This window comes from Perca fluviatilis, chromosome 18 (genome assembly GCF_010015445.1).
Source record: "Perca fluviatilis chromosome 18, GENO_Pfluv_1.0, whole genome shotgun sequence".
NCBI classification, from domain to species: domain Eukaryota; kingdom Metazoa; phylum Chordata; class Actinopteri; order Perciformes; family Percidae; genus Perca; species Perca fluviatilis.
Genome location: NC_053129.1, coordinates 29379303 through 29393926, shown reverse-complemented (window position 1 = coordinate 29393926; position 14624 = coordinate 29379303). Strand labels below are relative to the sequence as shown.

Below are 14624 nucleotides of genomic sequence, written 5' to 3'. Positions count from 1 at the left end.
CTGCTAAACTAAGCTGATTGCTTCTACATGATGTGAACAGAGCATACTACTAAGCTCCCACACAGAGTTACATCTGCCCAATAAACTTTCCGGATGTGCATAAATACTCAAAATGCTCACTAAACATGAGCTCCAAATCATGATAATACATGAGAACGTACAGTTTTTTTAAACTGTGTTATTTAAACTGTATATTGTGTGTTATAAATCACAGCCTGTAGAACAACATGATTGTACCCTATGCAATATCATATATTTTCTACCATTTTAAATCCTGGAGTAAGGTTTATTAACCATGTCTGCTGTCTCGTCAGTGTTTGGAGGCAGAAAAACACCTGGAAATCAAGATGCCACACTCCCGAACTTTCTCGTCTTTGAGTCTTAACATTTCTCTCATCATTTTCACCACTAAGACAGATATGAAGACAGTTTAGAAGTGAACTATTGGTACCCAAACAAATGTAGCTGACTCCTTATCTTCAGGCTCCTCCTTTTGAAACTGTAAAAATATGAATTCTGAGTCACTAGTGTAATTACCTTAGAAGAAAATAAGACCATCACCAACAAGATTGGCTGGGTCTTCACATTCTGTGCCTTCAGGTCCGATTTAGAGGGAAATCTGCTGGATTGCTTTGGTGCCACAAAGCAGGATGTTTCTACAGCAAAGAAAGCTTTAAAGAAAAAAAAAGAAAAAGTGTTTATCCTCTGCAGTGCAGCCAGGAGCGGAAGGTGAGAGGTGAAGTAGCAGGGTTCATGGGAGATTTTTAGAAAATCTGAAATATAAACTGATTGTGTTTTTAAAGAGCAGGGATCGACCGATAAGGCCGATGCCGATTATTAGTATTTAATAAACCGACAACCGATATTTTGAACCAATATACATTTACAGTGAAAATGAAAATCTTTAAGTCGTACTGTTTATACTCGTGCGTGGTGGTCGTGACAATAGTTGCACTCTTAATGAGGAAAGGCTACCGACTTTGCTATTTCTATGGACTAGAAGAAGAAGAAAAAGGTAAACAACGGCAGGACTGGCAGCAGCATTGACGTCAATGCTTCAATTTGATTCGATGACCTACTTCGTCGGATCAAGCCTTTCATTCACCATAAAAGAACTCAACTTAACCCAGTTTACAAGAGAGACTTGCAGTCACTCTGAGAGTCCTGGCATCCGGTTGCTCTCAAGCTCGTTCATGCTCCCCTGTTTCCACTTTGTCGCGCGAGCGAGATCTACGTCATTTTGACGTCACATTGGCGCGTGCGAGCTCGGCTGCGGCGACTGTAAAACGGCCTTAAGTCAGACTCAGTGGTGAGTGAAACTGAAGCAGAGGGACGGAATCAGAGCTGTAGCAGAGCCAAAGTAGAAAGTAGAAGTTTAAAGGTACCATGGCATGAAAATTTCACTTTATGAGGTTTTTTAACATTAATATGAGTTCCCCCAGCCTGCCTATGGTCCCCCAATGGCTAGAAATGGTGATAGGTGGAAACCGAGCCCTGGGTATCCTGCTCTGCCTTTGAGAAAATGAAAGCTCAGATGGGCCGATCTGGAATCTTCCTTTTATTAAGGGGAAAGGTTACCTCCCCTTTCTTTGCTTTGCCCGCCCAGAGAATTTGGCCCGCCCATGAGAAAGAGAGAGACATCATGGCCCCCCTCTCATCTTGCCCCCCCTCTCTCCTCCTCAATAGCATTTAAAGCTACAGACACAGAAATGGCACATCCTAAGGAAAGCTCATTGTGAGACTGGCTCTAGTGGCTGTAATTCTGCACCAAGGCTGAATTTCGGGAAAGAGACTTCAGATACAGTATTATGGGACCACTGAGGCCTATATAAAAGCATCCAAAAAGCAGCATGTCATAGGACCTTTAAATAATTAACTTTATCGGTTATCAGAAAAAATAAAACACGGCTACAGATAATCTGCAAAAAACAGCCCGATAATCGCCCAGGGCCGATAATCTGTATATCGCTATTAAAGATGACTCCTCAGTTCCGCACGTCGTCCTGTGGGTGTTGATGGACTGGTCTTCTGTCCCCTTCAGTTGTCTTCAACCTTTTTGCTGTAACTGAAGCCGCTCTGCCATGACCTGCAGCGAGAGAGGCCAAAAATAAATCCCCACAGTCGCTCATTTGTTTAGGATCGACTTTTGCCTCCAGTAGACAAAACATCAAAGAAAATCCTGAAGTGGTTTTGAGAGGCTGGTTTCTGAAATTGACAGATTATATTTACTGAATATTTGAGCTGTCTACTGCCAGAACTGCAACCGCAGGCATCAAAACCATCATTTGGTAAAAGGACTCCATTTCTCTCAACATGATTCCTTTGAGGTTTCTTGCCATTTTATGTCAAATTAACAGCATATCCAGTCGGTTTTTCACCTGTAATGCAATGCAAAGAGATTCAAGTTTTGCACGTTTTTAATGATTTTCAAACGCTTTCTCGTTCACATAAATCTTCTTTTTGACTGATGCTCCTGCAGTTTGAGTGTGGTGGCTTGAGAGAGGCTACAATAACAGTTTAGAGAGTTACAGACAAATAACACAAGACAATATGTGAAAACTTATTTATAAAGGAATAATATAAAAATCTCCAACTATGTAGGGAGGTTCCAGGACATGTATTTTAAAAAAAGCGACAAAAACATTGAAAAAAACTGGAAAAGAAAACTGGAAAAAAGACACAAAAACATCCAAATGCACCAAAGACTTGGAATTTTATTTTTTTATTTTTTAAAAAAAACGTAAAACATAATGTCCAAAACAAACTCGAAAAAAGCAACAAAAATGTTGAAAAAAGCGACAAAAACATTGATTATTGGTAAATTACGCCTATGCTGTATACCATTTATAACATTATCGTCTTCACTTAGGTGGGAGCATATCAATCCTTTAGCTCCTGTTTCTTCCTCCTCCTCCTCCTCCTACTCCTTCACTCCCCCCAGTGCAGCAGAGGCCCTGCAGCCCATTTTCCATTTTCAGTGTTAATGTATAATGCAGCAGGTCGCTTCATCAAAGTGAAAATGTGTGTCAGAGCACAGGGCAGGCCAGAGGTTCAGAGTCAGATCTGACAGCTGGGAGGGTTGTCTGACCACACACTAACCAAAATATCTCTCTTTATTACCAGCACTGACACTATGGAAATATTTTGCACCCATATTCAGTATTTATAACTGGATTATTGAGTTTTATAAACAATTATTGTTTCATTGTGTTTTTTTCTGTTAAAAAGGGGGGAACAATATTTTAATACAGAAATATATTTTTGACAAATAAACTTAAACTAAAATGCATTGAACACTGTTCTCGCAGCAGGAAACATTTTGTGGGGGCATGGGTATGTAAAGTCTGGATGAGAATCATTTTTATGGCGATTTTCTGATTTAAAATCTGACTATATTCTATTTAAATTGGTAGAAATCCTAAAGAAGGCTGTTTGCAGAAACTGTCGTCCTTTTATAATTTCAGTCAGACAGCTCACTTTTTAAATGTTAATAATAACAGCAGAACATTGTGTTTGGAGGCCAGACCGTGAAATCACTCCCCCCAGTTTGGGTTTACATGAGATATTGGGGAGTGATGATAAAGTAGCTTCCCCCCCTGGCCGGAGCCTGCAGGTGGATGCTGGGGTGGTGGTGGGGCTGAAAGCAGTCAGCGATGCGGGTGCAGAGCAGCATTGGCCACGTGGAGATGGGGAAATTGTGCAGTTTAACCCTCCTGTTGTCCTCAGGTCAAATGAGACCCATTTTCAAAGTTTCTATATATCAGAAATTTGGATTTCTTTCAACCAAATTGTCAAAAAAAATAACGTGGGTGGTTCCATACAACGCTCTTTACAAGTAAAATAAATGGTCAGTTCACTGTTCTCATTGGATTTGGGTGTTTTATTCAGTTTTATAGCATTTGAAAAAATAAATTGGTAAAAGAACGTTGAAAAAATAAGCTGAAAAAAAGCTTCAAAAACTCAACAAAAGCGTCGTAAAAAAGTGACAAAAACGTCAGGAAAAGAGTCAGGAAAAGTGTAGGCAAGGTGCATGGGCGACTTGAAGACAACACAAGGGTTAAATAAGCCGCCAAATTAATGAGGTGTGTTTGGTAAATTATATGGAGAGCGAGGTATGTCACGTGTGTGTACAGCAGTGCAGCTTGACTTAACTGCCTGAACTAGCTCGCAGGCATCGTAGCATTTGTGTACTTTCCATTTCCTGTTTTTGAAAACATTATTAAATTAATAATAATACTTTTTTATATGTTGTGTACAACTTATGCAAAAGTAGGAAATAAACTGTGGAAGCAACTATACATTTCACGGCAAATCAGGCAGATTTTTTTATTTGGTGTACAAAGTTGTACTTTTTTTGTCCTATAAGACAACTTTTAGCCTGACAAGCCAGACCCACATCAAGATGTTGGGTCTGGGAACTCACCATTGGCAGGGCTCATTCCAAGGGGCGGGAAAAATGGTTGTCTTTCAAATTCCCTCAATAGCATAGTGCTACAACCAACCGGAGCAGCGCTAGTTGATAGATTAAACTTTTGCCGTATCCGTTCGGCAAAACTCCGAACACATCTTCCTTTTTTAAGAATGACTTCAGTGCCATTCTTTGTTTTTTTCTCAAAGAAAAGCTTAACTCCAAGTCTTCCAGAGTCTCGGCCAAAGCCGATTCGAAAGACCGCTGTTCGCCAGCAGCGGCAGCCATCTTCTTTGTTTTCAAGTAGCAGGGACTTCACGCCGAACCGTCGCAACTCTGCCGTCATTATGTTAAGCCCGCCTACCGACTCTATACACGATGTGATTGGCCTGACTAGAGTTTGGTTTTTCCAGCTCGCAAGCCAGCGGAGAGTTGCTAGACGACCCTGGCTGCAAATTACATTTGCTGCCGCTAGGGTGTGTCTAGATTTCTAGGCTAACTCACTTTATCTCCAAAGTAGAAAGGGTTTGTTCCTGTTTCGTCCACATGCACTGGACATATTCAGCCAGAGTGCAGCTGTGCACTCAGCAGAGTTTTTTGACATCGGTCGCTGCACAATACACCGTCTTGTAGTGTAGATACACGCTTAAGTTCAAAGAAAGAAGACTTATAGAGCAAAAATACGCTTTGGGCTTTAGTTACGTGCATACAATGTAGGCCATCATACATCTCACAGGTGTAGACAGAATGATTAAAGACGTGCATGGCACGGGAAAACGGGGCTGAAATACATCTTGTGTAGACAGTGGGATATTTCTTGTACATGTGGAAACGTTGGCCTGATTGGTGGCGCTGGAGGAAAAGTTCCAGAAGGATTTATGCACTGGGCAAATGTCACAGCATTACAAGAAACCATAGTCCAAGGTGTTGCTCAAAGGTAAAATGGGCTCCATGCAGGTTCAGTGGGGTTACCAAAACCCTCTTGAGCTGTTGAATCTTCACATTACATCTTATGTCAATATGGTCATGGGTGTCCAGACGCAGTATCTTGATTTGGACCGAAGGGTTGGACAGTCTGGTAGCCGACATACTGCTAGCGGAGCAAAAACCTCTAACGACAACTTGGGCCTTTGATGATATTGGATTGGATCGTATCATATCATATCATTATGTCGGTCAAACCTTAATTTCAAAACCTGGCCCGACCTCAGAGACTTTAACTGTCTCTGTCTCTCGCCCACACAGCTCACAGTTTTTATATGTATGTCTGAGCTTTTTTCATCAGCTGGCTTTGTTATGTCAGAATATAATTTCCCCGTACTGCTGAACCACAGCCAACACACTCTCTCACACACACACACACACACACACACACAAACACACACACACACACACACACTTACAGTGGAGTACAATTATCATAATTGCGTCCAGCATTCGAGGAAACGCTGTGTCAGGCCCGGACTGCACACACTAACCTGTATGAACAAGGACTTATTTCCCTCCGGCGTTGTAGCTGCGGCTACTCCAAAATAGACCGGACCATTTCCTATTGAATATGAGATTAAAGCCCATTTACAAAAACTAATCTAATGAGAAGGGACAGGAAACTCACAGAGGTAATTTTCCATTTGCTGGAACTCAAAAAAAAAAGGCCGAAGAATAAATCCTCTTGATTGAGACTGGCTCTTTGTTGTGATAAAACACAGGGAGATTATGAATCTTAGTTATCATGAGACGTAATGATTGCAGCGGCCATTAAGACTCGTTATCTTCTGGTTTGAAAATAGCATTAAATACAGCAGATAGCATAATGAATTTACGGACGTGGAGATTCCAACAATATTTCCTCATGTTGTCTGTTAAATACAGCCTTGTCTCCCTAAAATAACATTCCCAGAAAACTAAACTGCACTTTCTTAATTACGTGTCGAGGGAATCTTTTTTTTTCCAGGATTACGTTTGTCTTTGATGAATCACAAACAACTTTTTAATCAAAGTCTATCTAGGGAGGAGGCCGTGGTGGATGTATGGGGGTGCTATTCGTTTAAGTACAGGCGCGCACCTCGCTTTGAAGGTTATGTAACCACTGTTCCTACATTGGCTGGTTTACATACATTAGTCAACTATTACCAGTGTTGGGACTAAGTCTCAAGTCATTTGGTCTCGAGTCCTTAGTTAAGGCAAGTCAAGACCTAGTCTCGCTTTGCCAGACCCTCCTCCACAGCGCTGCGGAGGAGAGTCTGGCTAGTCAACATAGCATTCCGGGATGGGAATAAAACGTGCTCTGGTTTATTGGCATTTCTTTAAACCAATCACGACCGTCATGGGCGCCGCTAAGCTCGGCACAGTGCCTCTGCAAAATAGCCTCGGGAAAGAACTTGTTTTGGTGGAACGTGTACGTTCAAAAGTTGTTTTAGTCGTGCGAGAGAAAACTCAGATTGGACAGATAGTCTAGCTAGCTGTCTGGATTTACCCTGCAGAGATCTGAGGAGCAGTTGACCATAGTCCTCATGAATCCACCAGAGTTTAAAATGCCAACACAAAGAAAGCGGAAGGAAACGGACATCGGCAAAGATAAAGCACTCTTACCTGTAGTATCCGGTCTTTCTAAAGAGAAAATACAAGGTATTAGTAGCCCATCTTATAAAATGATTGGCTAGTTTGTATAGCTAGTACAAAAAGTATGACAATGAATATATTCTGTATTACAACTAATCACATTTTTAAATCCAAAGTGATTGTTTTTGTGTTGTGGTTTGTATTGTTGTTGTTGTTGTTGTTGTTGTTGTTGTTGTTGTTGTTGTGGGCCAGTTTTAATACTGTGAAATTTGATTCTTGTCCTTTACTTCTGTGTTAGCGTTTGATACTCCAGTGTTAGGTTTTCCTTTTGACAGAAATGTTACTCTCTGTTTCCCGCCCAGGGACTACAGATGAAAATGAGATTATAGCTAACTCTGGTACTGATAAGGAGCTGTGCATTGTCCCTGTCAAATAAATAAATCAATAAAAATCGAATTACTTGTGGCACTGACTTAGCCATTGCGGTGGCCTGGTCCGACTAACAAGGTGCAACTTGCACAAACAGGTTTTTCTAACATCTTTATAAATACAATTTAAGTAGTTGTACATTTGTATTCCCAACTTGTATGTACGTTTCTACACTCTCCACTTTGTATTATCTTCATTTTTTGAAGATTTGTTCTTGTATTCTATCCTATTTATTATTTCATGTATATTCTGTATGTGTGCTGTGTCTGATATGTTGCTGCTGTAGCACCGTAATTTCCCATTTTGGGATCAATACAAATCTATCTATCCATCTATCTATTTAACAGCTAACATTCAAACTTATGAACACACGCAAGACATCTGAGTCATCACGCCTCAAGTCAAGTCAGGTTTCGAGTCATTACCATACAAGTCCAAGTCGAGTCTTAAGTCGTTTATTTTTTGTCATCAAACAAGTCACAAGTCATCAAAGCGGTGACTCTAGTTGACTCAAGTCCAAGTCACCAAGTCTCAAGTTCATATCTCTGCATGTTACTCAATGCATGAGTAGACGTTGTAAATCAATTAACACATCTTAAATGTCAATATAATAACTTTGACTTTTCCATTTCTTTTTATTGTCTCTCAATTTCCGTTGTGGTTCCGGGGCGCTCCGGCAGCACTACACGTAATTACGTCATGTATTTGCACACTGGAAGTAATGTAAAAAAAATTTAAGTTAACTTGGGTAATGTACATTTTGAACCCAAAATCTTTTCATCTTTTCCTGAACCTGACCAAGAAGATTTTTTTCAATTTTAACGTTAAACATGTGTTTAAAAACTGCGACCGTTTCGCAACACGAGTGCCCCTGTTGAAACAAACGTAATCCCGGAGAAAATATGTTTCCCTTCGAAACGTAACCATTATAGATGAAAACATTTTTTAACCCATCCCATTTCACTATTCTATTTCCAGGGCTCTCTTGAGAATGAGACTCTGTGTCACAATGATATTACCTGTATGAATAAAGGTTAAATAAAATCAATTCTATCTCCACAAATTAAAATGCACTTGGATCACCTGGATGGGATGATCCTCGTTTGCCTGGGTTTTATACATATTGCTTTGTTTCTTCTTCCAACAGGACAGTTTTCCTGCCAGATTTGGAGGGATCCACTTTGTGAACCAGCCCTGGTACATCCACGCTCTCTACACCGTGATACGACCCTTCCTCAAAGACAAGACCAGGAAGAGGGTGAGGCCAGAAGATGTTCCATTAAAGCAGCTATAATAAGTATTTTTATATTAAAAATGGATTACATGACTAATTGATGACTACAAAAGAGCCACCATACCCCTCCTGCTCAGCAGCAAACAACAGACAGACCCAGTCAGAGACTAGCTGGTGAACTATTTCCATCAGGAATTGGTAGAGACCAAAAACAGAGCTAAAAGAGAGAGACTATTGGATTTATATTCATCAGGTGGCAACACAAAGACTCCTAATGAATTATTATGTTGCTCCATAACTGCTGGACGTGGAAATTAAGCAACTGTTTGGATAAAAAAATATATTAATTCAGGTTTAATCAGGCTTTCAACTGTTAAAGAATCAGAGAAAAAGTCATATAGGCTATTGGTGTTTAAATGGTAGAGAAAAAAATGTATATGTAGTTTTGAAGGGACAAATGTAATGTAATTACCCATTTAGCAACATATGGACTCATATAGGTAAACATTAAACATGGATATTAAAGGTGCAGTAGGTAAGCCTTATAAAACTAACTTTCTGTCATATTTGCTGAAACTGACCCTATGTTCGAGTAGAACTATATGAAGCAGGTAATAAAAAAAAAGAAAAATCTGGCTCCTCTGGCTCCACCTACAGCCTGTAGTGCGATTTGCAAAAATCCACCGCTCCCTGTTCAGATGCACCAATCAGGGCCATGGGAGACTGTCTAACTGCGATCCTGTACTATGTTAAAGCGCTTTAAGTAGTCGTTAAGACTAGAAAAGGACTATATGAATACAGTCCATTTACAGTTAAACTGTCTTACTTTCTGTGGCCTTTCCCTTTGCAGATCTTCATGCACGGCAACAACCTGAACAGCCTCCACCAGCTGATCCATCCTGAGATCTTGCCGTCGGAGCTGGGCGGGATGATGCCGCCGTACGATATGGGCACGTGGGCGCGGACACTGCTGGACCACGCCTACGACGAGGAGACCGACTACTGTCCGGAGTCCTACACCCTCTCAGTACAAGACCTGGAGAGAGACTTGGAGAAAAACCTGTCCCCGAAAACCATGAAGAGGTCAGCGCATCCCTGTACTCAACTCACTGTTGTACTGCTTTTCTTTTACTTTTTTTAAGAAAGGAAATGGGTTCACTTTTTTCACAAAATATTTCCAGCTGCTGCAGGGATTTGAACCAGAAACATTCTGGTTACCTGTCTTTCTAAATAATTTCTTGCTTGTTTTGCAGTACTTTACAGTATATTTAGATACAAATGAAAAAGTAATACCCCTGGGGCGCCTAGCCAGACCCCTCGGTTGAGCATGCGCCCAATGCACAAAGGCTCAGTCCTAGCCACAGCAACCGCCGGTTCGATTCCAAATTGTGTCCCTTTGCCCCCTCCAAAAAAAGTAATCTTATATTTTATTACCTATAGTATGTATCCACAGAACATCTAGATATTGTCAAACTAATTGTGTTATCTTTGCATAATTAGTGTAAACAAGTTAGATAATGATGGTGCTAATGTATAGATGTTATCTCGTCTTGGAGGAAGATCTGGCAATGCGAGGCTACATTCTGCATCACGTGCGTAACTGAAAGTGGCACGTGCAAATAGACAAAGTGGCAAATCAAACAGGTAACTTGTCTGAACGTTGTGTCGTGTTTCCATGCAGGTCTCAGTCCGTGGTGGAACCAGGCGTCCTGAAACGGCCAGACAAAGTCAAGAGTGAAGAGGACAACATGCAGCCGCTGCTCTCGCTGGACTAAACCACACATCCAATAACAGCTCAAAAGCATAATCAAAAGCATAACACAAAAACACACTGACTTACCTGCGCACGTGCGCTCTGAAAACAACCTTTCTCCAATAAAACGCTGCTGCTGCTGCTGCAATTTGGATTCTTGTTTCTCTTGAACTTGGGGAAAAATCTCAACGAGCTGATAGAAAGCAGACGGACGAGCCAGAGACAAAAGGGACGTTTTCTTCACACAGGAGGGCATCCTAAGAGCTACTGATGGCGGTTATTTAGGTATTTGTTAAGTGCCAATTCCCCAAAAACTGTAAGTTAACATCTTTTGAACAATTCAGCCTTGTCAGTGTGGAGCAAGGAAAGGAGAACAAAACACAGAGAAAGAAAGAGTTGCCACATCCAGTATGTGTGTTAACAGAGTTCCCTACAGTTGTATTATATATGGGTGAGGGGCGATTTGAAAAACTGGAAACCATACTTCAGAGAGAACTTGGGGCCACAGTTCCCGGGCTGCAGTTTTTTTTTTTCTTTTCTTCTTTGTACAGTAATTTGAAGAAAACGAGAAGCACGGCTCAGGATTAGCGACAATAATGAGCTTGTTCAACCTCCTGGACACAAAACTGGCAGACAGGCAGGCACTGGGTTTACTGGGAGGTTATGGGCGTCTTTCCTGTGAAAATAATGTCAGAATTATCGGTCTCGCTCCAGTTATCTCTTGGAAAAGCAAACCCCCCTTTACGGTAAGAGTTGGCTATATCAATTATGTGGGTTTTTTTCCTCTCCTTTTTCTGACCCATATGTTGGAAAACAGTATTCCTCCTGCCATTAGGAAGCTGCAGATTCTTCTTAAGCGATGACGCACATCCTCATGTTCGGCTGAAGATGACTAAAAGATATATTTTGAGAATTTAATAGGTAGGTCTAGCCAGAAAATAAATCAAAAATAAGCCCACATTTAATTTTAGAAAAGCAGAGAAAGGGCAAGCACATCACCCTTTCCTGTGACTTTGTGATACATTTCTTCTCTTTCTGGCAATAATAATCTTACTTCTGAAAAGGCCAAACATTACCACAGTATCTGTTATTAAACATGTCAGTATTATAAGATTTAAAGATGCTTTAAAAGACTGCATTGGTATTTTTTTGCATGTTTTAGTACAAATCACACTCATGCAATTATCGCTGTTTCGTAATGTGGCTAAAAACCTTTTTCGTCAGTATTAGTTTGAGTTTATAATCTTAACTCAAAGTCCACTTATTAGGCTTCTGCTGAGCTTTCAGACACATCTCTTCTTCATATATGAGTCTACAGATTACAGTGAAGATGGATGGGCTATACTGGGCAAATATTGACTTCCCAAAAACACTTCTTCATGGCCCCAGCCAGTGACGGACTGTTCCCCCCCCACTTCCCCATGAACCCCTATGGGCCACTACTGATAATTGGTCTTTGGTTAATTTTGATAAGTTTTGCATGCATGCAGCCACAAATATTCAAGATTGTACTGTAAAGATACACTCAGAAGGCAAAGTTACTAATTTCCAAGCTAGGATGTTGACAAAAATAGGGCCGGTGTGTTGCAAATGCCAGGGCCTTTTTTTTGTCACTGGCCCCAGCTAAAGCTGTTTGACATGCTGTACTTAAGCCTCTTCCGAATCAACAAAAGGTAAATGAAAACACAAAAACAAAAAGGTATTACAGCTGAATGTTAGACAGGCCAGCAGACAGAAAAACTGCGCCTCTGACGGGCAGAGCAGCAGGGGAAAAAAGCCAGCCGGGCTGGCAAGCAGACAGCTGAGCAGATCTCAGAAAGGCCGGCAGGCAGGATGTGTGAGGTGGCCGGCTGCAACGAGAGCAGACAGCTGGAATGTTAAACTATCACACCAGCGTACATGACATGTCAACCTCACTTACAACAGCTCAGAGGCCCGAGTCTGTGCAGAGTCGAGTTAGACTGCGGCCCCCAGTGTTATCTGTCTGGTTCCACCAATGTTCTACTCAGATGGAGATAACAATCTGCCGCGTGTGGTGGTGATATTTTTATTTTATTTCATATGTGATCAGGCAGTCCTCCGACAGCAGACAATACCTGCGGAAATCAGTCTGGGAAACTGTTTTCATTGTTGTTTTTTTGCTCATTTGCATCACGAGATAAGGATCATTTTGAATTCTTCTTATTAACAGAGCCTTCTCTAAGCCTTTGCTCCTCTTCGTAACTGTTGCTGCACCTTTTTCTTCTCACAAAGCAAACACAGAAGGTTAGATAGATGATTGCATCAATGAGCAGAACTGTTTTACATCCAATGACATCTTTAAGTGTCAGTAGTCTATATCCACGATGTTCCACTTCCGGGATTGTTCAGGTGCCGCCGGAAGTTCCGCCGGATGTCTTTCATTTCGGCCAGATGTCCGTCACCTTCATCTTTCTTTGATTTGGCGTTCTAAACTCCGGTGGATTTATGAGGACTGCAGGGTAAATCCAGACAGCTAGCTAGACTATCTGTCCAATCTAAGTTTTCTGTTGCACGACTAAAACTTTTGAACGTACACACGTTCCACCAAAACAAGTTCCTTCCTGAGGCTATCTTGCAGAGGCGCTGTTGCGCCATGCGGCGCTTAAGCCACCTACACATGATAGGCGGCAAAACCGCTTCGCGCCGGCGGTTCCATTGAATTCCTATGGGAAGCGCAGTGGAGCCCAACTAGTCAATGCGCTACCCCTGGCGTCACGCACCGCTCGATTTTCCGCTTTGCGCTGCGCTCGAAAGTGCAATCAATGAGATAACAGCTTGACGTTACCTAGCAACGGGAAATGAATTCCTTGCCACCCTTGTTGACGAATACCTGTGCTGCGTTTTGCTCTCTGCGTCCTACCTAGCGGCGTGCAGAGAGCAAATCACTTATTGTGTGTAGGCGGCTTTACCGTAGCCACTGACGATTGTGATTAGTTTAAAGAAATGCCAATTAACCAGAGCATGTTTTTCCCCCCCATCCCAGAATGCTAAATGCCAGCCCTGAATAATTTCTCAAAAGCCACAAATCTTTTAGGCCTACTTTACTGTCTTTCAGACAGCTGTAGCGAACTTTGTTTAAAAGCTAAAAAGAAGATATTGGTTTCATATGAAACTAAACGATCTAACGAATTCATTAATACCAACCATGCTAGTCATGCTAGCTTTTTGGGAAGGGTGGGAAATTTTGCTAAAAGTTTAGCCAAAAGTTAGCCACAGTTTGCTAAATTTTGGGGAACAAATGGAAAAACTTGCATGCCATATTTAAAGGCCTATCTATGATCAAGTAGCTTTAAAAATAGGGCTAAATAGCTGTAAATGGGAAAAAAAAATCTCCCTGGAATATTCTGGTCTGGGCTGAGCCCTGAATGTTTCCGACATTTGGCTCCGCCCCTGCCCTACGCGGACTTTGATCAGAAACGTATTCTTTCATACGTCAAAAACAAATGTAATCCCCTTGAAACAAAATTGAGAATGCAGTTTAGTTGGATGGGAACGTCATTTTTAGGAGACAGGCTTGCTGTCTCAGACAGACTCCCCAACAACCAATCCTGACTTAAAAAAAAAAAATCAAAACATCTTTTCCCAACATTAACCAAGATGTTTCAGTTGCCTAACCCTTCCCACATATTGAGAGGACATCCTTTGAAAATGTTTAAAACGGCTTTAAAGGTTTCAACAACATCATCGCTGCACATAATTTGGGCTTTTTGCAGAATTAGTCTAGATACAATTGACTTGTCTGAGCATTGACAGCAAAACATTTCTTCAATCCAAAACTTTATCAAAACTCAAATGTAACTACTGAAAAATACTTGTGATGCTTCCCTAAAACATCATTAAGATTAACATTAAGATAACTTATGTCAAATCTTATTCATCTTTTATAGTAAATGAAAAAAAAAAACATTTTAGGCGTGTCTTATTATTGCGTTATTGTACCAGTTTCGCTTTGGGAGAAATGTAGAACTGCCAGTTTTGTGCACGTCAGAGAGACTGTAATAAACTCTCGGTCCAACGTGAAACAAGGAAATGTTCATTGAGTGTTTTAAAATTATTTCTGTGCATTAGTAGATACAGTATATGAGGTATTTTTTTTCACAGTTATAAGTAACACATACGGACGGAGAGGCCACACAATCAGGAATTAGTTGAGCTTTTACAGCATCAATGTTGGTCGAGGAAAAGTGAAGGAAAACAGATTTTTACCATAAACACAG

The 14624-nt window shown here is 41.0% G+C and overlaps 1 protein-coding gene across 1 annotated transcript in view; it reads left to right on the top strand.

Moving 5' to 3' along the window:
* clvs2 (clavesin 2) overlaps positions 1-10534 on the top strand; it is a 37286-nt gene extending 26752 nt beyond the window's left edge. Inside the window, exons 3-5 of the mRNA XM_039781413.1 lie at positions 8547-8657; positions 9484-9716; positions 10315-10534. Coding sequence (XP_039637347.1) covers positions 8547-8657; positions 9484-9716; positions 10315-10408 — 438 coding nt within the window. The 3' untranslated portion in view covers positions 10409-10534. The remainder of the gene's footprint in view (positions 1-8546; positions 8658-9483; positions 9717-10314) is intronic.
* Positions 10535-14624: the final 4090 nt, after the last annotated feature.